Here is a 21542-nt window from a genome sequence, read left to right as displayed (position 1 = left end):
CTATCTCTCTATCCCTCTCCTTTCCTCTAAAATCAATAAAAAAATATTTTTAAAAATGTATGCTCTGGAAAATAATATTTTCAAAAAGTCTGAAGTGGCCTAAGACAGTATATACTAACAATAAATACTAACCATACAAATACATTAAAATATTTATGATAGCAATCATAGTTCACTTAGTTCAAACAACTTCAGCTGGCACAGAACACAAAGGACAATAAGACAATAGGACCACAACAGGTTTTGAAATTCTAGAACAAAAAAAGATATTTGAGTCATTTGTATAACTCAAGATTCTAATTACTACAGGTTCTACTGGTTTTTCATTTTGTTCTAATCCCAGTCGCAGAAACAAAAATGTTTTTCAATTATAATAGAAGTTGACTCTACTTACTCCTGGTGGAAATATCTGAATGACATTTCCAGCTACGTCTAGGATTCTTAGGTTTGTAAGATAACACAATACCTGTTTAAAAAAACAGAAGATAGATTTTTTTTTTAATTATCTATACAATACACAGAATCATAAATATTTCTTCTAAGTTTGAACGTGATGGTATTGACTATCTTTCCTAATTACCTGATCAATTCTTTTTTTATATCCTCCCCAAAGAAGATCGCTGTATCCTGGATTGTCAGATTCTCTGAATTTTCCATTTCCTCTGACTACTCCAGGGCAACATAACATGGTGGCCAAGAGTTAGCCTATTTGTAGGTTCAAATCTCACTTCTGACACTTACTATGGGTAAATTTCTTAATCTCTTTGTACTTGAATTTCTCCATTTGTAAAATGGAATTGCTAATGGCAGCCCCTACTTCAATGATTATTGAATGGATTAAATAAATTACTAAGTGCTTACTAAAGGACCCAATACAACCCAGTTGGTGTGGCTCAGTGGCTAAGCATCAACCTATGAACCAGGTCACTGTTCAATTCCTGGTCGGGGCACATGCCCGGATGCAGGCTAGATCCCCAGTTTTGGGTGTGTGGGAGGGGCCAATCGATGATTGTCTCTCATCATTGAGGTTTCTATCTCTCTCTCCCATTCCCTTCCTCTCTGAAATCAATAAAAATATGTTTTGAAAAGGGCCAATACATAGTGAGTAGTAGGTAGACATTACTATCATTACAATGGAAAGAATCTTTGAGAAACGGAAAACAGATGTAATCTTAGAAAGTTGTCTCTAATTGACAATTCTACCACTGGCATATATTTTTTATCTCCCTTTTGCTTAGCACTGTGCTAAATGAACACTTTCCTTATACGGTAAAGAAAAATCTGTTAGGGTCTCTATCTACATGCCTAATGTGACTGGATGGACATATACATTCATACACATGTGAAGATATACACACAATTTATAATGAACCAGAAAATACCTAATTTTTTCATAACCAAAACAAGTACTTTTTGTGAATACTTATTGTTAGGTTTGATTGAGCAATTGAATCAATACCCCTACCCTGGGAACTGACTTTTCGGGTCATTTCACTATGGACATTCCCTTTGCTGAGACCACATTTTACTTGTGGTGACCACATTCCATTATCTCCCCTCCGGGTATGCATAAAGAAGTCTCCGCCCAGGAAAAAGCCCTCCAAAAGTCCTTTAAAAGCCACTGACTCCTGTCACTGGGTGCTGGAGCCATCCAGGTTCAGCCACCTGGTGTGCGGGTGATGGAACAAATTTGTAATCCCTCACCACTTTGGCCTCGTGCGTTCCTCCTTCGGCGACCTAACACTTATATTTACAAAATAATGATAGGCTGAATCATATTAAATGTACAAGGGCATAAATGATCATAGGCATTCTTTATATAATAATTCAGGATAGGACTTATTAGCATTTAATTTTTTTTAAATCTAAACTCCTTGGGATTTATAAAATGATAGAGTACTTTTAAGTTAGAGAGACATGGATTTGAGTTTCTTCTCTGATGTTTGCAAGTTGTGTTCAAGTCACATAATCTCTTTTCCTTATTCTAAAATGGATATAATAAAAAGAGCTACACCATAAAGTTGTTATAAACACTAAATAATATAATGCTTCATCATGATGATCATAGTGCTGCTGTTAAAGCCTTTCCCTCAAAAAAATGAGTTATAGTTTTAATAGATTTATTCTGTAATTTAAAGATATTTTTACTTGTTTATAGAAATTAGGATTTTTAAAGAATTTAAGAACAGAATTTAAAAAAAAATATTCTTATTTGTAGCCTACAACTTGGTATATTTTCACATATTACATTGTACCATGCACAGAATTTTTAAAAGGAATATTCCCTTGAAAGAAAAATGAAAGCAGGATTTGACCTGCTTTTATCTCTCAATCTATTGCACGAAATGCATTCCCTCCTACCAAGTTAATTCTAATTTGCATAAGAAGGAAAGGTAAGCCCCTTGACAGGTTCCCAGCAGGAAACAGTACTCTCAAAGGGAGAAATCGGAGGTGAGTTTAGTAAAGTCACTATTTATAAAAGTTTGACAGGATTTAGAAAAACCTAAACTACAAAATGTAATTCCCTAAAACCTCAAAGTTCCCCGAAGGTGGAAAACAGCCGGAAGTTATTTTACCACCATAGGTCTAAGGAGCCAAGGGAAGAGGGTAATGGCCCATATGAGAGTTACATGACATTGGCTATGGCTTTCCAAAAACGTGTGCAGGGAATTCACAGCACCCCATCAGGCAGGGTACTGGGGGAACTCCCTCTGATATTCATCCTCCTATCCTTTCACCTCCTGCTAGTGCCGCTAATTGGCCATGTCCAAGAGGAAGCCAGAGGATGTAGGAGCTGATACAGGTGACTCTCCCAGATGCAGAGTAGGTTGAAAAAGGATAAAATGTGGATATGAAGAAAAAAAATGAAAGCTATCTAGCACGTATTAAAAAACCAATATGTACTTATATATTGTGCAGTATATAGGGTTGCAGGATAAAATACAGAAGCCTCACTTAACTTTCAAACAAACAATGAATTTTTTTCATATAGTTATGTACCATGCAGTATTTGGAACCTACTTATACTAAAAATTATTCGTTGCTTATCTGAATTTCAAATTTAAGTGAGTATCGTATATTTGTATTTACTAACCTGGCATCCTTAACTATGTGAAATAAAACAAGTTACAACCATCCTTTGTCACAGGAATTTGGGAGCTGACTCCATCTAATAATCACAAGGAAAGCAAATGATGGTGTGCACTCAGCTACCCACGTCCATTCTACAATCCTCCGAATCGTGTTGTAAGGAGAGTTCTTCCCCAACCAAAGAAAATTTTGTCCCATACTTTGCTTACCTCTGGCAAAACTTCAATGTTGTTTCTGGCCAGAAAAAGCTTCTGGAGTCCCTTCAAGAACTTAATCTCTTCAGGTATGCAAATGAGCTGATTGTAGTTAAGTTGAAGTTCAGAAAGATTCTTAAGAAAACAAAGTTCTCTAGGAATACTGGTTAGCTGGTTATGATTTATACTCAAATATATAAGGCTTTCTAATCTGAAAATTAAACAAGGTATATGAATGAAACCCACACAGAAAAGGAAAGTCTATTCCACAGACACTGCTTGTCAGAAGCCATGTGTCAATTAATCTTGAGCTTTATTTCGTCAAATGTTCACAATTACTGTGAATAATCTGAGCATAAAAAATCTTGGTTGTAATCAAACTTTTGAAAATAAATTATATTCAGATAGCTTACATTAAAAGTATTTTATGTAATCAAAACCTAGATTTTTAAAAAATGTATTTTTATTGATTTTTACAGAGAGGACGGGAGAGTGATAGAGAGTTAGAAACGTCGATGAGAGAGAAACACTGATCAACTGCCCCCCTGAACGCCCCCAACTGGGGAACAAGCCTGCAACTGGAATCAAACCCAGGACCCTTCAGTCTGTGGGCCGATGCACTATCCACTGAGACAAACCAATCAGGGCAAAACCTAGCTTTTAAAGAAAGAAAATTCTATTTTCATTCTGTGTCTGTACACATTCACTATATTAAAGAGGAAGCCAAAAACAAAGGGGGACATATACATGCAGAAATATACATATACATATACATATAAACACATACATGGATATAGGTATCGGTATAGGTATAGTTACATTTTAATGTATCTTGTGCCAAAAATTTGTGAGAACAACTTAGTTCCTGTGGAAGATGCAAAGATGGGTCAAACACAAACTCTGCCTTTATTTATATATCATGATCTAGAAGGAAATATTACCTAGAGGCATAAAATGAGGATAGAAAATGCCATTGGACAGGGAGAAAAATATTAAGAAAATTTGAGTCTATGATTACAGACATGATACCTGAGGTATATCATAAGCGTTTTCAAAAAATTGACATTTGAACTTGGCATTGAATAATAAAACTTGTAAAATTAGGGCAACAAGAGGACATTGTAAGCTGAGAAAATATCATTTTGAATAAAGAAACAAAAAAATTTAGCACTACTTCAGCACCAATTACCTGCATGTGCATTTAATTTAATCATCAGTACAACTCTAAGGTTGGCATTATTCACTTTAAATCAGAAGAAAAATACAGGATCAGAGGTAGTAAATACTTTGCCCAAATTTCCCATCCAGTAGATAATAGTTTCAAGATTCAAATGCAGACACATCTATTAGCAAAGCTAGTAATAAAAATGCATAGTGCTTGCTTTGACAGTACATATGCTAAAACTGGAGCTATACAGAGAAGATTAGCATGTCAGTTTCATTCCATCTCTATAGGTAAAAGTTCAAAATTAAAGAGGTGGTCAAGGACCTCGGCAGCCTGGTGGCATCTCATGGTCCCTCCCATGGAAGGCACAAGTTGGACAGACATCTGAGGGAGCATATCTGGGCGAACAGCAGAGGCAGGGCTGGGAGGGAGGACGGAGATAGGAACCTCCTGCAGCTCAGCCTTCACTGCAGGCCCAGAGGACACCTCAGCAGTAAAGGGCTGGGGTGCAGCTCCCATGGACCAGACTAGATGGGAGAGGAAGAAACAGCAATCCGTCCTGGGTGTCTGGCAACGTTGAGAAGTGGGCCCAGTGGCAGGGGCAGAGAAATGGGTGCAAAAAACTACCAGTGCTCGAAAGCCTGCTAGAATTGAACAAAGGATTCCACAGATGGGAAATGGGCCCACTCCATCCCGCTGCGGCCCACAGGGCAGCAAGCTGATGGTAAAAGCACTGAAACTGGAAGAAGAAAAAAAAAATCCAGTCTAAGTAGTTTGCAATTGTTGCTGCTAAGCCCACGAGGTGGAATAGAACTGGGATTCAGATACCAGCTACCCGCCCCCCCCCCCCACCACCACCACCGCCCACAGCTATCCCTGTCCCTGCGGTCCATCCTAGTGGAAGCAGCTAAGTCAACCTCGAGTCACTCTGACCACAGGGAGCACATGTAAGACCCATAGCCTTCCCTGCACGGGGAGGCATTTCCTGAGTCTGAGAGGACAGGGTAGTGGACAGGATGCCCAGCTACTGGGCAACGGGGAGAGGTCTGCACAGTTAGGGACACTGCCCCACGGAGATCCAGGCAACCCCTGCAGTAGAGGTAAGAGCAAATAAAAACTACCGCTTCAACGCCACCTACTGGAAAAAAAGACCTCTACGTTTAATTCTTTTTAAAAGCAGTTGACAATTATGCAAATGCCAGAGCAGAGAATTAACCCATCAAACACAAAGAATAACCAAAATAACAAAGGAAATCCAAAAGAAAATCTTAAAATCTCTAGAAATTGAACTTCAAGTCATGGAAATATGTGATTTAAATGTCAGAATATTCAAGACTGCAGTTCTGAAAAGCTCAACAAAATACAAGAAAACTCTGGCAATTCACAAACTCAGAAATAAAATCAGCGAACAAAAAGGACTATAGAAGAGGTAACAACTATAAAGAGCCAAACAAATACTGTAGCTGAAAAACTCAATAAAAGAGACCGAGAATGAACTAGCGAGCTTAGAAAATAAAGCAGACCAGGTGGAGGGAAGAATTTGTGATATCAAAGATAGACATCTAGCCCTAACCGGTTTGGCTCAGTGGATAGAGCATTGGCCTGTGGACTGAAAGGTCCCAAGTTCGATTCCAGTCAAGGGCATGTACCTTGGTTGCGGTCACATCCCCAGTAGGGGGTGTGCAGGAGGCAGCAAATCGATGTTTCTCTCTCATCGATGTTTCTAACTCTCTCTCCCTCTCCCTTCCTCTCTGTAAAAAAATCAATAAAATATATTTAAAAAAAACACACAAAGATAGACATCTAGAAATGAGTCAGATGGAAGAGGAGAAATTTGAAAGTTAAAAAAAAGTGAAAGAACTCTGTAAGAACTATCAGATTCCATCAAAAAGAGCAATATAATAACTAAAGACCCAATGCACGAAATTCATGCAAGGGACTCGGCCCTTGCAGCTCCGGTTGCCTCGCGGCCCCATGGCCCCATCCCCCGCACCTGGCCCACCGGTCGTTCCAGAAGGTCATTCCAGAAGGTCATTCCAGAAGGTCATTCTGCTGTCTAATCTAATTAGCATATTAGCTCTTTATTATATAGGATGGCTATACCAGAAGGAAAAGACAGGGAGAAGGACACAGATATTCTATTTGAATAAATAATTGATGAGAACTTCCCTAATCTATGGAAAGAACTGGATCCTCAAATCCAAGAAACTAACAGAATACCTAATGGTCTCAATTAAAAAAAAAAAAAAAAGCCTACTCCAAGGCATGTTAGAGCAAAAACAGTAAACAATTAACACAAAGAAAGAATTCTCAAGGCAGCCAGAGAGAACAAGACAGTAACCTACAAAAGAAATCCTTTAGATCAGCGATCGCCAACCTTTCGGACCTCATGGACCATCAGTGGTCCGAGGACCACCAGTTGGCAACCGCTGGTTTAGATTATCATCAGATTTTTTCAGCAGAAATCCTACAAACTGGGAGGGAGTGAAATCAAATATTTACATTATTATAAGAGAGAAATCACCAGCCAAAAATAATTTATCCAGCAAAGTTATCCTTTAGATACAAAGGAGAAATAAAAGTTTTTCCAGACATACAGAACCTGAGGGAATTTACCACCACAAAACCTACATTACAGAATATATTGAAGGGTGTCCTACCTGACAAAAGAAGAAAATAATGACACGAAACTATGGGTAGAATGAGTCACAGACAGACCAAAGCAGGAAATTGCAACACTTGCCCAGCCAATGTGGCTCAATGGTTGAGCATTGACCTATGAACCAGCGCACATGCCCGGGTTGTGGGCTCAATCCCCAGTGTGGGGAGTGCAGGAGGCAGCCAGCCCATGATTCTCTCTCATCATTGATGATTTTATCTCTCTCTCTCTCCCCCTCTCCTTTCCTCCCTGAAATAAATAAAAATATATTTTTTAAAAAGAAAGAGGTAGTGAAAACTTCATTTATTTTTTTTTTAATAAATAAAGACTGCAGAGTTTGGCTTTGAAACAGAGATTAATTTTCCCTCATTGGGTGCCTAACTGTGTGATCTCCACGGAGGGGCCTATTAGCCCAAGCAAGACTAGCCTGGGTCCATCCTACAGATTCTCTTTGGAAGGCTCTGGAGGAAGTCCAAGAAACCTCAGGTGGGAGGCAGTGTAGCTGACAGGTAGAAGCAGACCTCAGGGAGCCTTGGTCCAACCACAGATCTGCCCCCATTTCTAAGCAAAATAAAGCAGACCCATTTACTAGTACACAGATTGGTCCCTCCCACGCACATACAGGTCTAGTAGACACTGACATAAAGAGAGAAAAGAGTGGTAACTACACCTGGGTAGATCAAGGCCAGTTACATACAATTTCTGACAGCAACCACATCTGAAACCTACCCAAAGGGACCCAGAACCAACACACAAGTAGTGGGTTTCAGAACACACAAGAGCTCAACCCAAATAGACACACAAACTCCACACTCAAAGATATGTTAGGGCAGGTTCCGGTCCCTGCTGGGAACACCCCGCCTCAGAGGGCAGCCCCTGCACAGCATCTTCTACATAGTGATAATGGTTTACCTTTATAGACACCCAGCCTGAAGGGCTAATGATTGTGCCAATGGTCCCATAAAACCACCTCGAGACTGCATCTGCACAGCAGTTTGCATGCCAGACTCATAGTCAGCTAGCCTGAAGTCAATACCACCCACAAAAGGGCCATGGCAATCAGGACCCAATTACAACAGGAGAGCCTAAACCACCCAGACAACAAACATTCTTAGAGCACCCTGCACAGGAGATCAAGGAGATTGCAACACTCAGACACCTACTATGTGGAAGGCCACTACACAAAGACTGGGAGCAACCGTGTTCTGTGTCAGACACAGAAACAATCACGAGAGACAGCCAAACGGGGAAACAAAGAAACAGGCCCCAAATGAAAGGCTTTTCCCAAACTCACCACTAACTCAGTCTTTTGTGTCTAAAAAGAAATGAATGAGAGAAACAGAAAGAACAAAAATAATAACCAATTATAATAAAAGCTATCATGCATTAAGTGCTTATTATGTCACAGGTTCAATCCTAAATGTCTTTGATGAATCCTTTTAATATTTTTTTTTGTACTTTAAACAGAGCTTACAAAATTGTGAAATCATAACATGTTACAGCTGCAAAGATTTTGGAGTTCACCTACTTATTTAACCATCAAAACAACCCTGTCCTGTGAGTATGGAACAAACTGACATACCTTGATGTGGAGTTGTGGGGACAAGAAGAGATAAACCAAAGAACTTTATCCTATATAATAAAAGGCTACTATGCAAATTATCCCCTCAACCGGGAGTTCAACCAGGGGATGGGGCTGGCCAGCCAACCACCTATGGCCCCTCCCCCTGGCCAGCCCCGCCCCTGATCGGCCCCCCAACCCGGTTGGGGGCGGGGCCAGTGGCCAACTTCCCATGTCCCCTCCCCCCAGCTGGCCAGGCCTGATCGGCCCCAATCGGGATGGGCTGGCTGGACCCCATCCTTGCACAAATTCGTGCACCGGGCCTCTAACATACTTATATGCATAGCCCATGGACACAGGCAATAGGGTAGTGAAGACCTGGGGGGGTGGGTAGGGCCAGGGAGGAAGGGGGAAAGGAGGGGAAATGGGAGACATCTGTAATACTATCAACAATAAAAAATATGTTTAAAAAAGCCAACCATGTGAAATAGGCACTATTATTGTCTTCATTTTGCAGATAAAGAAACGAAAGTATAAGAAGGTGAAGAAACTTTCCCAAGGGCAGAAAATGGAACCATGCCTGGGGAGGTAACTCTTCAGCTTATAGCTAAGGCACAGCTAGAATACAGGCAATCCATGGCCATCTGTAAAACTGTGCAGACCTATACATTTTCCAATTCTACTTTCTTTCACTTTTCTGACATATCACCATAGGTTTATACGGGTCCTTTTAGTATTTTTTTTGTACTTTAAACAGAGCTTACAAAATTGTGAAATCATAACATGTTATAGCTGCAAAGATTTTGGAGTTCACCTACTCAGATTTTTTATTTTAGAGATGAGAAAGCTAAGATATAAGACAGTTAAGGTACATGCCTCAGGTCATCAGGCTGGTTGTACAAATATATGAAACTGAACCTAGTTCACCACATCTTCCAAGTGTCCTTTTTCCATCCAATCAATACATCAATCAATTGAATAACTGAAGAAGCAAGCAGACAACTATTGGCATTGGCATTGCTATAGATATTCCTCTTCTTAAAAAATTAAATTGCTTCAAAAATTTTTTCTAGTTGCTCTGACTTAAAACATTATTTTCTATGCAAAAAAAATCTACCTGGGAAACAATACATTTGCTAGAGGTATTGGCAAGTGAATTAGAATAGACTTTTATGATACCTTTTCTATCAATCTGAAAATGATTTACAATACTCACATGAAATAAAATTTACTATCACCAATTCTGTAGTGGAGCAACCTCTAAGAACTACAGAGTTGGGAGTTTAATAACACTTTAGAGCTGTATGTTTCAAACCCCCACTCTTACACTTAGACTACCAAGCCATGCTGTTTCTCATTTTTCTGCAGTGTTTAAGGAATCATCTGCTTAAAAATGGTGGCTTGTCTCAGTTCTTCCGATGTCCCCTTTGCTAGGTACAAATCCCACAAGGACTTGAAGCTCGGCATAAGAGGGCCTTAGTTTTCAGAGGGCCCTGGTGGGTTGGGGTGGGGGTAGGGGGTAAAGGGGTAGGGAATAAACTAAATGTCACTATCAACAAAATTACCTGCTGACTTCTTTAGGAATATATGTGAGCTGATTGTTGTTCAGATTAAGTAGGGTCAAATTTTTCAAGCCATCTGTTAGAAAATAATTTTAGACACTTTATATATATGTTAGCTACAATGTTTAGCCATTTTTCTGTATAACTTGATTTTCCTTCTGATTTCTGGTCTTGCCCATGGCTCTTGGGTTGCTTGTAACAGATAAATTCTTAAACTCGCTTCAAAAAAAGGTGAATTTATCAAAAGGTTTGACTATGCTAAATCACGGTGCCTGAAGACAGAAGTTATAGCCTAGTTAACCAAACTCAAACCAGAAAGGCACTACAAAAGGCACTGGAACACATAAATATTTGTGGAGGGAATGAATGAAGTCCAAAGATTCTTTATGGATGACATTCACCTACCCAACAAAACACCCCGTGGGAGATCAGTCCAATGCCCCATGCCCCCTGCATCTGTGAATCCCACACTCAGCTCTGACAGGCCCAGCAAGTGTGCCCACCCAAGCAAACCAACACGGGCACACATAACACCATCTCTCGGCACTGGTGCACACCTGTCCCTTTGGGGGGCTCCCCTCTCCTGCCCATGGTTCTGAGCCCTGTGCCCCACTGCAACACAGCACCTCTGTGAGATTGTCCATGATGACAGTTTCTAAGAGCTGAGCAGGTCAGACTCCCATTCAGCCAGCTCCTAGCAATTGCTGTCATTGGCAATGTGATTCCAGCATTGCCTAACCTTTCTTTTGTAAAACAGACAGAAAGGTCCAGAAATCCAGCCTTTATATGAATTCTCTTGATCTGCAAATCTTGGCACTAAATTCAAACTTATATGTAATACTTTCAACGATAAAGATAAATTTAAATAAATAAATGCACTGGAGTGCAAAAGAAAGAAAGAAAGAAAGAAAGAAAGAAAGAAAGAAAGAAAGAAAGAAAGAAAGAAAGAAAGAAAGAAAGAAAGAAAGAAAGAAAGAAGAAAGAAAGAAAGAAAGAAAGAAAGAAAGGAAGGAAGGAAGGAAGGAAGGAAGGAAGAAAGAAAGAAAGAAAGAAAGAAAGAAAGAAAGAAAGAAAGAAAGAAAGAAAGAAAGAAAGGAAGAAAGGGAGAAAGAAGGAAAACACAGACAAAACAGAACCAACCTATCTGTGACCCAGATTCAGCTCATGAGCCACCCATTTACAACTACTATCTCTTGATTACTCAAGCCAATTAAATTGTTTTAGATTTTATCACAATCCCTAGCAAAGAGTGTATGACTGACCCAGCATAGGACACATATAACCCTGGTTCAGTATGCTCTGGTCAGGGGACAGGGTCATGTAATACATGCTGAACAATGCAGTTGGATAATCATGATCTGATAGAGACCATAATTTATGTCAATCACATAGGATTTTCAGAGTTCAACAGCCCAAAATTAAGATATACAGGAACTAAAGACATTTAGGGGCAGTGCACACAGATTACATATATTTTATAAACCTCATTTAAAGGCAACATGAGAAAAAAATTCCTTACAGAAATCTAAATTAGCATTAAATTGTTTAATATTACATATATATATATATATATATATCAGATTTTACTTAAATTTATTCCCTCAGTATAGCTAAGATATTGTCTACTTGTTTCCATTCCCTGATTTTTTTCTTATGTAAACTGTTTTCTTCCTAAGTAAACTGTAATAGAATGCTCAATATGTGGTTTTGTATATATAATGTGTGTAAACATTGATAAGTATTTGTCACAGTTTTTTTTAAACTTCACCTGAGGATGTGTTTTTATTGATTTTAGAGAAAGAGAAAGGAAGAGAGAGAGAGATGGAGAGAGAGAAACATTGATATGCGAGAGACACATAGATTAGATTGGTTGCCTCCCTTACATACCCTAACAGAGGCTGGGGATCGAACCTGCAACCCAGGTACATGCCTTTGACTGGGAATTGAACCCGACACCCATTGGTACACTGGCCAACACTCTAACCCCTGAGCCACACCTGCCAGGGCTAAACCTATCATCTTGATCAAAGACTGTGACTTAGTATCTGAGACAAAATAAAAAGTATAAAGGAAAAGGAGAGCTGTGGAAAGCTTTCCTTGATTTGATTTTCCACTAGTTTTCACTCTGGCACAAAGAAAGGGCTCATAGATTCAAGAGTATAAACAGACACGAAAATTCACTACACTAATGCTTGCTTAGGTCTACATCTAAAGAAATATAGTACAATAGCTGAAAAAAAGTACCCAAAATTTCATAATTTCGAGAGTAGCAGGTAAATATCTCCCCCCAAAAGCAAAACATGTAAAGTTCCTTTTTCCTTTAGTTCTAAATTGTTAAATATAAGGGGATTAAGTTTGAGACTATAATACTGCTTTTCTTTGACTAACTTACCACATGCTCCAGATGCAAATCTATTAATCCTATTTCCAAATAAATGGAGCTTCGTCAGGGATGTGAGGTATTTCACCTCTTCTGGAACTTCTTCTAAAAGGTTGTTTCCCAGATTTAGTACTGTCAGCTGCAAACATAAAGAGATTTAATGGACTCAGACATTATCTACCTTCAAATGAGAAAAAAGAAATAATTAAGTCCCTTTGCTGAGATCCATGTAACCTAAGTAAACTTCAGCATAATCACAAACTATTATTTTACACATATCTAAAATAATTTTTATAAATAAAGCTCATTTAGTTCGTGTTCAAACACTTTATGCTAATTAAAGCACACTTTAATTTTCAATTAAAGCACTTCATTAAAATTGTATCACAAACCATTCCAAGGGTATTTAAAAATGCAGCTAATGGTTCATTTATAACTCTACTTGAACAGCTCAAGAATACCCTAGCATTGTGACCTATAGACTCAAAACCATTAAAAAAATCAACAAAGGAGCTAATTCCCTGAAGTCAGAAATATTGCCAAAGATCTAAGGTCCTCCTGTCATACGACTCCCAAAGGAAGCATTAAATTCAGGTGGAGCAAGAGATGAGAACAAGGATAACAGAGGCATGACTGCAGTGGGCCAGGTGGGAGAGGAGGATGGCTTGGGCGACATCTTTGCCTAGATCCTTTTCCTGCTCTGCTCTCCTCTGCTTCCTTCACACCCTATGGGTTTCTCCTGATAGTACAGCCTCAATCAATTACAAAAATCTATGACTCAGGCTCTCCAAGATATATAGGGTCACAGAAACCAAGAGAAAGGAAAAGGCAGCTATTTTAAGAAGGTAACTATGGATCAAGTCCTGGAGAAAAGTTAAGTAAAAAAAGCAAAGAACTAACCATTGGAATTAGCAATGTGAACATCAATAGTGACCTTGACAACGGGAGTGAAGTGTTGGAAAGGAAACTCTGTTTGAGGTGTGCTGTCAAGAAAATTTGAGAAAGCAGACAATTATTGGAAGAACTTTTTCTATAAAGGGACACTGGAAAATTAGGAGGCAGCTGGAGGGTTTGTTTTTCCCTAAAATAAAATACAATTCACTTTGTTATATGCTGATGGATATAAACCTGTAGAGAATGAGTAACTACTAATACAAGGAGAGGGATAATTGCAGAAATCAAAATCCTTTCTATTTTAAGAAGATAGGATCCAAAGTGCAAGTAGGACCTTTTCATCTGGGGAGTAAGAAGGAAGGTAAAGAAAAGGTGTGTACAGATCAGAACACTGGATCGATTTGGTGATGGAACGATGAGGGAGCGCCTGACTGATAGTGTTTGTTTTTCAATGAAACGTGAACCAAAATTTGCTGAGAGGAGGAGATGTAAGAAGTTTGATGAAATGTAATTTTGAAGATCAATCTTGGGAAATATACTAGGATAGCTGACAGCCAACAGTTAGCTCCCAAGATGATATAAAGTAGATAGATAACTCAAGAAAAAGCACTTCTCTGGGTGACACATCCTATATAATAAAAGGCTAATATGCAAATCAACTGAACGGTGGAATGACCGGTCGCTATGACACACACTGACCACCAGGGGGCAAACGCTCAACGCAGCAGCTGCCCCGTGGTGGTCAGTGTGCTCCCATAGAGGGAGAGCCATTCATCCAGAAGCTGGGCTCATGGCTGGTGAGTACAGTGGCGGGAGCCTCTCCCACCTTTGCAGCACCACTAAGGATGTCCGACTGCTGGCTTTGGCCCGCTTCCTGCAGGGAGCAGGCTTAAGCCTACAGTCAGACATCCCCCAAGGGCTCCCAGACTGAGAGAGGGTGCAGGCCGGGCTGAGAGACTCTCCCCACCCCCCCCCAAGTGCACGAATTTCATGCACCGGGCCTCTAGTTAACTATATGGCTCTTTGGCTAGAAAAGGCTACCATGTGAAATTCTGAGCACCACCACCAAGAATATGACATTAGATGATGAAGAGGGTTCAACTGATAACCTCACCATTTAAAGGATTTCAAAGTTAAAACTAAGATGAAGTCAATGGAACTGGGATGATTCTTGATGAAATAAGATCACTAAAAAAAGATTCATTGATGACCTTCAAAGTCATAAAGGTATCTGAAAGACAAGGTCGTTATCCTCTCTCACCGTGGCAAATATGTCAGAGCTCCAGCATAGATTACATAAACTATACAGAAAGGTCCAGAGACACCTTCGCAAAAATAATGAGTGGCCTTTGAGAAATACCTCAAGACCCAATCTAAATGCTCCATTACTTTAATCGTGTTTGTTATATGTGTACTGTGTACCTGGTACTATTCTAAATACTACAGTTAAAAAAGACACACAAAATTCCCTCTCTCATAGTGCTTATACATTGGGAAATGAGACAGACAACAAATAAGTACACAAATAATTTCTGTTACTGCTAAGTGCTACATATAAAGGAAAGAAAACAGGATAATGGAATGGAAAGGAACTCGGGCTATCATTAGGGAAGACCTCTCTGAGGAGGTGATGTTTGCAGGAAGGAAGGCAGCGGGATGCCTTAGCAAGGCTACTCTCAATGGTGTTTTACTCACAAGGCTTTCAGAAATAGCAAGCACCCAGAACGAGCATGACCGTGTTGCATTAGTAACACTCTCTATGGTTATGGGCAGTCGCCAAGGGAAGACTTTAGTCATAGAAGAGACAACTACTTGGGTAAATTTAAAACTTACATTACATCAATAATTGTATATAGAATGAAGTTCTGCTGGTGTTTTCAGAGGGTAACTCTTCTATTCCTTGAATGTGGCATAGTGCTATCGATTGAAATACACCATTGCTGCTAAATAGTTTCTCATGGACCCATAACCCAGAGAAAAAGGAACTTTTAGAAGTCATCTAGTGTATCATATAAAATGCAAATGGGCAATTATATATCTTCCTCATGACACAATAATGGGTAGCTTTTTTATTTTGCTAGAAATTTTTATTTACTTTTCTATATTTAGGCTCTCTGAAACGTCTACCCAATTTTCCCCACAGCAATCATAAAAATAGTTTCATCGCCATATAACAGTCTTTCAAAATGTTAAAGATTGCTATTATACTTCCCCTAAATGTGTTCCATTCTTCTTTAACCAATTTCCTCAGGACATAATTTGCATACCCCTCACCATCCTGGTCACTCTCTAAGTTTTGTAAGAAAACATGTCGCCTTGGCTAAGACAGGGAATGTGGTCTCAGTATAGATGCTGGTGAGACCACAGAATCTCCATCAGGCAGATGACTATACTTATATTAACGCAGTCTAACCTGGCAACCACTCTTTGATCAGCAGGGCACATTGTTGGCACATAATTAATTTTGTCTCTGACAACAAAAACTGCTAAGTTAACAGTCAAGGAGATCACTCACATCCAAGACTTATACAATTGAGTTATTTTCTTAACTCTTAAATGCAGTTATCCCTGCAAAAATTGCATCGTGATGGTTTGGGCTCAAAAGACACCTCAAGTGAATGTGATGTTGTCACTTGAAATTCAAAGTCTAAAACTAGACAAACCAGTTGTTTTTCCCATCTGCACTTTGGTTAACGCACCCATCATTCTTGTAATCCTATGGTGGCCCCACTTTGAAATCACCTAGGACTTCTTTTTCTTCACCTACATCCAATCAGTCAACAGATTCTATTCTCAAAATTCCTTTTCGATGCAACTTTTCAGCTATATCTCATTGCAATCACTCTAATAGTAGTAATCATCACTGCCTAATTATAGCATTATATAGCTGAAGAATGCAATACAATGGGGTGTGCTATCATTTCAATTCCCTTTATTTGATCCTGTTGGATTACATATAAACAGCTGCCCAAATAATCAGCTGACGAGGAATTTCTTTACCCAATATTTCCTTAAATGTTTTCAAGCTCTCTGTAGCCTTTTTGGCATCTCTGTATACTTGCCTTAAATAGTGTCTATCCCAACTCTCCTCCTAAATTTGATTTATCTGATTACATTGGCCCACTCATACCTCTAAGTTATAACCTATCTGTGGCCTGCCTTGAAATAAATATGTGTGTTCTCTTACATCTTGGATGTGAGATAAGCATCTCAGTGTCCACTGATGCCTTTGGATAATGAAATCTACGTTTAATGTGTAGCAATCTTTCTATAAGTAGAAGAGAAGAGGACAAGAAGTTTGAGAAGAAAATGTATTGATTGGTTTATTAATGACAACACTAACATTTAAATAGTATTTAATATGTACAATACAAAGCAGCCTTATACACTGTCTCATGTGGATCTCACAATACCCTTGATTTTACAGAAAAGGATCTGTGGTCCAAGCTACCATATATGGTGAAATAACATACCTTCACGCTATGGCCTATACTCCTAACTTCTACACAACACTATCTACAGCAATATTTTCAAAAGGAATTTTTGATTGCTCAGAATTATCATATAACCCTAGCTGGTGTGGCTCACTTGGCCAGAGCATTGACCTGTACACCAAAAAATGGCGGGTTTGATTTCCCCATCAGGGCATATCCCCAGGTTGAGGATTTGATCCCTGATCAGGGCACATGCGAGAGGCAACCAATTGATGTTTCTCTCTCACATCAATGTTTCTCTCTCTCTCTCTCTCTCTCTCTCTCTCTCTCTCTCTCTCTCTTCCTCCCTCCCCCTCTCTAATCAATAAAAAAAGAATGATCATAAATAAGCACATACATACACATAATACATTCATACACTAATCATTATAGCAACAATAATTGACTGAAAAGTTTCTATGTGCCAGGCATTGGGCTTTATACATATTAACATTTGATTTAATCCCCAAATATGAAGACAGGGACTGTTGTTTTTTCACACCTGTATCCTCAGAATCAGCATAGACACAAAAAGATTAATTTGTTAAAGGAATGGCTATGTAAACAAATAAAAGGTGGGATAATTCATGTAGTGTTCAAACCTGCCATCTTTAGGCAACACAGTTTTGTTTTTAGGTACACCACACCCTTGTAAATCTCACACTAAGTGTATAGAATAAAATAATAGAGCTGAAAGTAACCTCAAGAGACCTCATGTTATAGATGTAGTCCCTGACTGAGTGACCTTGACAAGTGACTTAACCTATTCTTGAACCATGTTTTATTAACAATGTAAGGTTAATAACTTCCTTAAAAATGAACAGAGTTCTTAGCATCGTGCCTGGTTCTCACTAAATTGTTGATGTTGTTATTCTATTGGATATCATTTTGTGAGTGCAGAAATTTAAAAGTATCTTTGTTTTAAAAACTTAAAAATATCAGGACAATATGAATGGTGCATTCTGTGCAAAATATGGCCAAGATCAGTATATTGGGGCCAACTGGACTTCCTCCAATAACAAAAAAAAAAATATATTAGTCCAAAAGGCAAGCATAGTATATATAAAAAAAAAAGTGGTAGCGAGATATCATTATTAACAAAGACTATGGCCTGTAGCAACACAGGCAAGAGTTCAAACTAACGTTTCAATAATCCATTTAGGGATTTTATAGAAAACTAGGGGCCTGATGCATGAAATTCGTACACATGGTGGGGAGAGGGGGTCCCTCAGTCTGGCCTGCACCCTCTCACTGTCTGGGAGCCCCTGGAGGATGTCTGACTGATGGCTTAGGTCCGATTCCCCCGTGGAGCGGGCCTAAGCCAGCAGTCAGACATCCTTAGCACTGCTGCAGAGGCGGAAGAGGCTCAGGGCTTCTGGCTGAGCGGCACTCCTCCTGTGGGAGCGCACTGACCAGCAGGGGGCAGCTCCTGCGTTGAGCGTCTGCCCCCTGATGGTTAGTGCGCGTCATACCGACCCATCGTTCCGCTGTTCAGTCTATTTGCATATTGACCTTTTATTATATAGGATTGTTAGAATAAGAATTCTTGTATCTTTGAACTATGATATACAAATCACCAAGTTAATAAAGACCACAAGGACAGTGTGTAGCAGAGGTCATTCATCAGTATTTCCACCAAATGCCACAACATACCCTGCCCACTTTCTCTGCTTTATGTTTCTCTTTAGCACTGATCCCTTCCTCACATCCTATTTGTTTTGCTTGTTTCTTATATCTCACCTGACTAGAACGTAAGGACGTAAGCTCCATGAAGGCAAGGATTTTCATCCGTCCTGTTTGTTGATGAGTCACCAGTTCCTAGTGCCCGAGACACAAATGGTGCTCAATCTTATGTTTGGATTCAATAAATGAAGGCAGAGTTGAGGCCCAAAGAGATTAAGTGTCTTATATTTAGCTGGTAAGTGGCTAACCCAGTTAAGGTGTCCAGGATTCCAAATTCACATTCAGGGCTCTTTGCACCTTTCTAAACTTTCTCGCTTCTTTCTTTTTAAACCACAATGTACTACTTTATTTTTATTTTTTGGTTAATCTTCACCCGAGGATATTTTGTCCATTGATTTTTAGAGAGAGCGGAAGGGAGGGGGAGAGACACACAGGGAGAAAAACATCTATGTGAGGGAGACACATTGATTGGTTGCCTCTGCCACGAGGATTGAGCCTGCAACTGAAGTATGTGCCCTTCACCGGAATCGAACCCAGGACCCTTCAGTTCACAGGCCAACACTTTATCCACTGAGCTAAACCAGCTAGGGTGTAACTTTCTCTCTTCTTAACCCCTCACCTGCCCTTTTATTAGCAAATGTGAAAATGACTGAGCAGTATTTCTCAACTGTGTAAATAATCTATATTCATCTTTTGAGTGTTTCCAGCACATTTTATCCAAGACTAGAGGCCCAATGCATGAAATTCGTGCATGAGTAGGCCCCTGCAGCCCTGGCTGCCTTGCAGCCCTGTCTCCCGCCCACTGGTCGTTCCAGAAGGTCATTCCGCCATCCAATTTAATTAGCATATTAGCTCTTTATTATATAGGATGGTTCTAGAACTCCCATTATAAAGGGAATTTTTTTTTCAAATTCCACAACCTTGGAGACTACATATAAGAAAAATTATGAGTTCATGAACAGCTAAACAATGTCATTGCCTTAAGTAAAGAGCTGCCTCAGCTCAGCCCTTACTTTTAAATAAGAAATCATACTTTACTTTTAAAAATGAATATAACTGTTTTGAAACTACTTCAAAAGAAATGAATGTCCCTTCCTTCCCATTCCCTGATAACCCTCCATTTCAAAGTTCAGCCTGCTGTAGCTGGTCGGTGTGGTTCAATGGTTGAGCATCAAACCATGAACCCAGAGGTCCCCAGTTCAATTCCTGGTCAGGGCATATGCCTGGGTTTGGGCTTGATTCCCATTGGGGGGCATGCAGGAGGCAGCCAATGAATGATTCTCTCTCATCATTGATGTTTCTTCTCTCTTCCTCTCTAAAATCAATATAAATACTTTAAAAATTTCAGCCTGCTGTAGGAAACTAAAAAGAAACCCCCTTTCTATACCCCAAATGTCTCTTCATTCCATAGGCAAAAGCTTCAGGAGAGTTCCCAGGATGCAGAGCATTTTAAGGATCCTCAAATGCACTTCCAGATGGAGCCCCCAAAGTAGACAATTAGATCTAGACTCTTAAGCCTTTCCAGAAGACAGCCTCCGGAAAGATGAGTATAGCAGAGACCTAATCCTGAGTCCAGATGTGCTCCAAAGAGAACATGAACAAAATGAAACTTCTTCCCCTACCACATAGAATTCCTAAGGGAGAACACCTTCAGGTGCCTCTCTAACAAGGATCCACAGGATGTCTTCAAGAAACCAAATCTCCACATATCAAAGCCTATTGTTCTCTCACCTCTTTGACCCTTAATCCCAAAAGATAAACTCTTCCTCACCTGGGTCAAGGTGCTTAACTCTGAGCACACGCTGGAGATTAGGTTATTCTGAAGGTTTAGAACCTTCAGGCTAGGCAGGTTTCCTATTGTTGAGGGTATCTTCCTCATCTTCTTCCCATTCAAGGTAAGGATCTTAGTGGTTTTACCACCCTTTATTGCTCTAAGGAACAACTTTTCTTCCATGAAGTTGGAAGAGCGATAGGAAAGGGATAAGGTACACATTAGGGATTAAGCTCCTTATTTGGTATCTTTACAATCTCTAATTGCAGAATTGGTGTCATGGAAACAAAAACATTCTGAGATCTACCATGCAGAAGGTGGGAGGCATCAGACAGTTTCTTGAGTAAGAGGTAGGGAGGGGAAATAGCTGATTCCAGGCTTGGGGTAGAAAATGTACAAGATGAGCCGAAGATATCTTATGCCAGAGACATGGAAGTAATTGAAGACTAAGGAGACCCAAGAACATGAAAGCCAACTTATAAGGAACATCACTGGTCTAAAATCAGAAAATTTGAGGATCAGAAAAAGTAATCAAGAGTGGCCTAGCACATGAACATGTAAGGATTCATAATGGTATTTTTAAAATACAAGAAACTCATTGATTATAGTGGGGCTTGCTAGGGAACCAATTCATAAGTCTGAAAATTGATCAAGGAAAAAAATGCAGCATTTACCAGGTATCTTGATCTGAAGGCCTATGAACTAAAAAGACAAGTTACCTGCTCCCATATATCCAGAATTTAACAAAGGGTTTTCTAGTCATGCCCTTGGCTTCACCTTTAGACTTTCATTTGGCAAGCTTATTTTGTGATTAAATTTGCTCTGACTTGTGGTAAACGTTTCCAAACATGAGCAGATGCTTCGTGTATTAGAAATCTGTAGAAATTCTCTCCAGTAATAAAGAAGAATATTGTGTTTCTCTTGGTTTTCTTTTTAAATTTGGAAATGGAAGTTTTGATTTAAAGTGCTTTGGATCCTCAAAGACCCACCTTCTAGGGGCAGCTTCAGCACTTATAAGTTATTCATTCTCAACCTCTTGGAGTCTCATTCCCATTAACTATAAAACAGGAATGACTATACGAACCCCTGCCTTCTGTGAGGAATGAATAA

At 39.5% G+C, this 21542-nt stretch overlaps 1 protein-coding gene across 1 annotated transcript in view; it reads right to left on the bottom strand.

The window, feature by feature from the left end:
- The window catches only part of LRRC69 (leucine rich repeat containing 69), a gene marked incomplete at both ends in the record, with an annotated part of 34269 nt that extends 13615 nt beyond the window's left edge, over positions 1–20654 (bottom strand). The window contains 5 exons of the mRNA XM_080646487.1: positions 395–466; positions 3300–3495; positions 10235–10307; positions 12624–12750; positions 20433–20654. Coding sequence (XP_080502613.1) covers positions 395–466; positions 3300–3495; positions 10235–10307; positions 12624–12750; positions 20433–20654 — 690 coding nt within the window. The remainder of the gene's footprint in view (positions 1–394; positions 467–3299; positions 3496–10234; positions 10308–12623; positions 12751–20432) is intronic.
- Between the last annotated feature and the right edge of the window lie 888 nt (positions 20655–21542).

Source organism: Plecotus auritus (assembly GCF_963455305.1).
Source record: "Plecotus auritus genome assembly, chromosome: 11".
NCBI classification, from domain to species: Eukaryota; Metazoa; Chordata; class Mammalia; order Chiroptera; family Vespertilionidae; genus Plecotus; species Plecotus auritus.
Note: the sequence above shows the minus strand (reverse complement) of the source record. Positions and strands in the feature narration are given on the sequence as shown.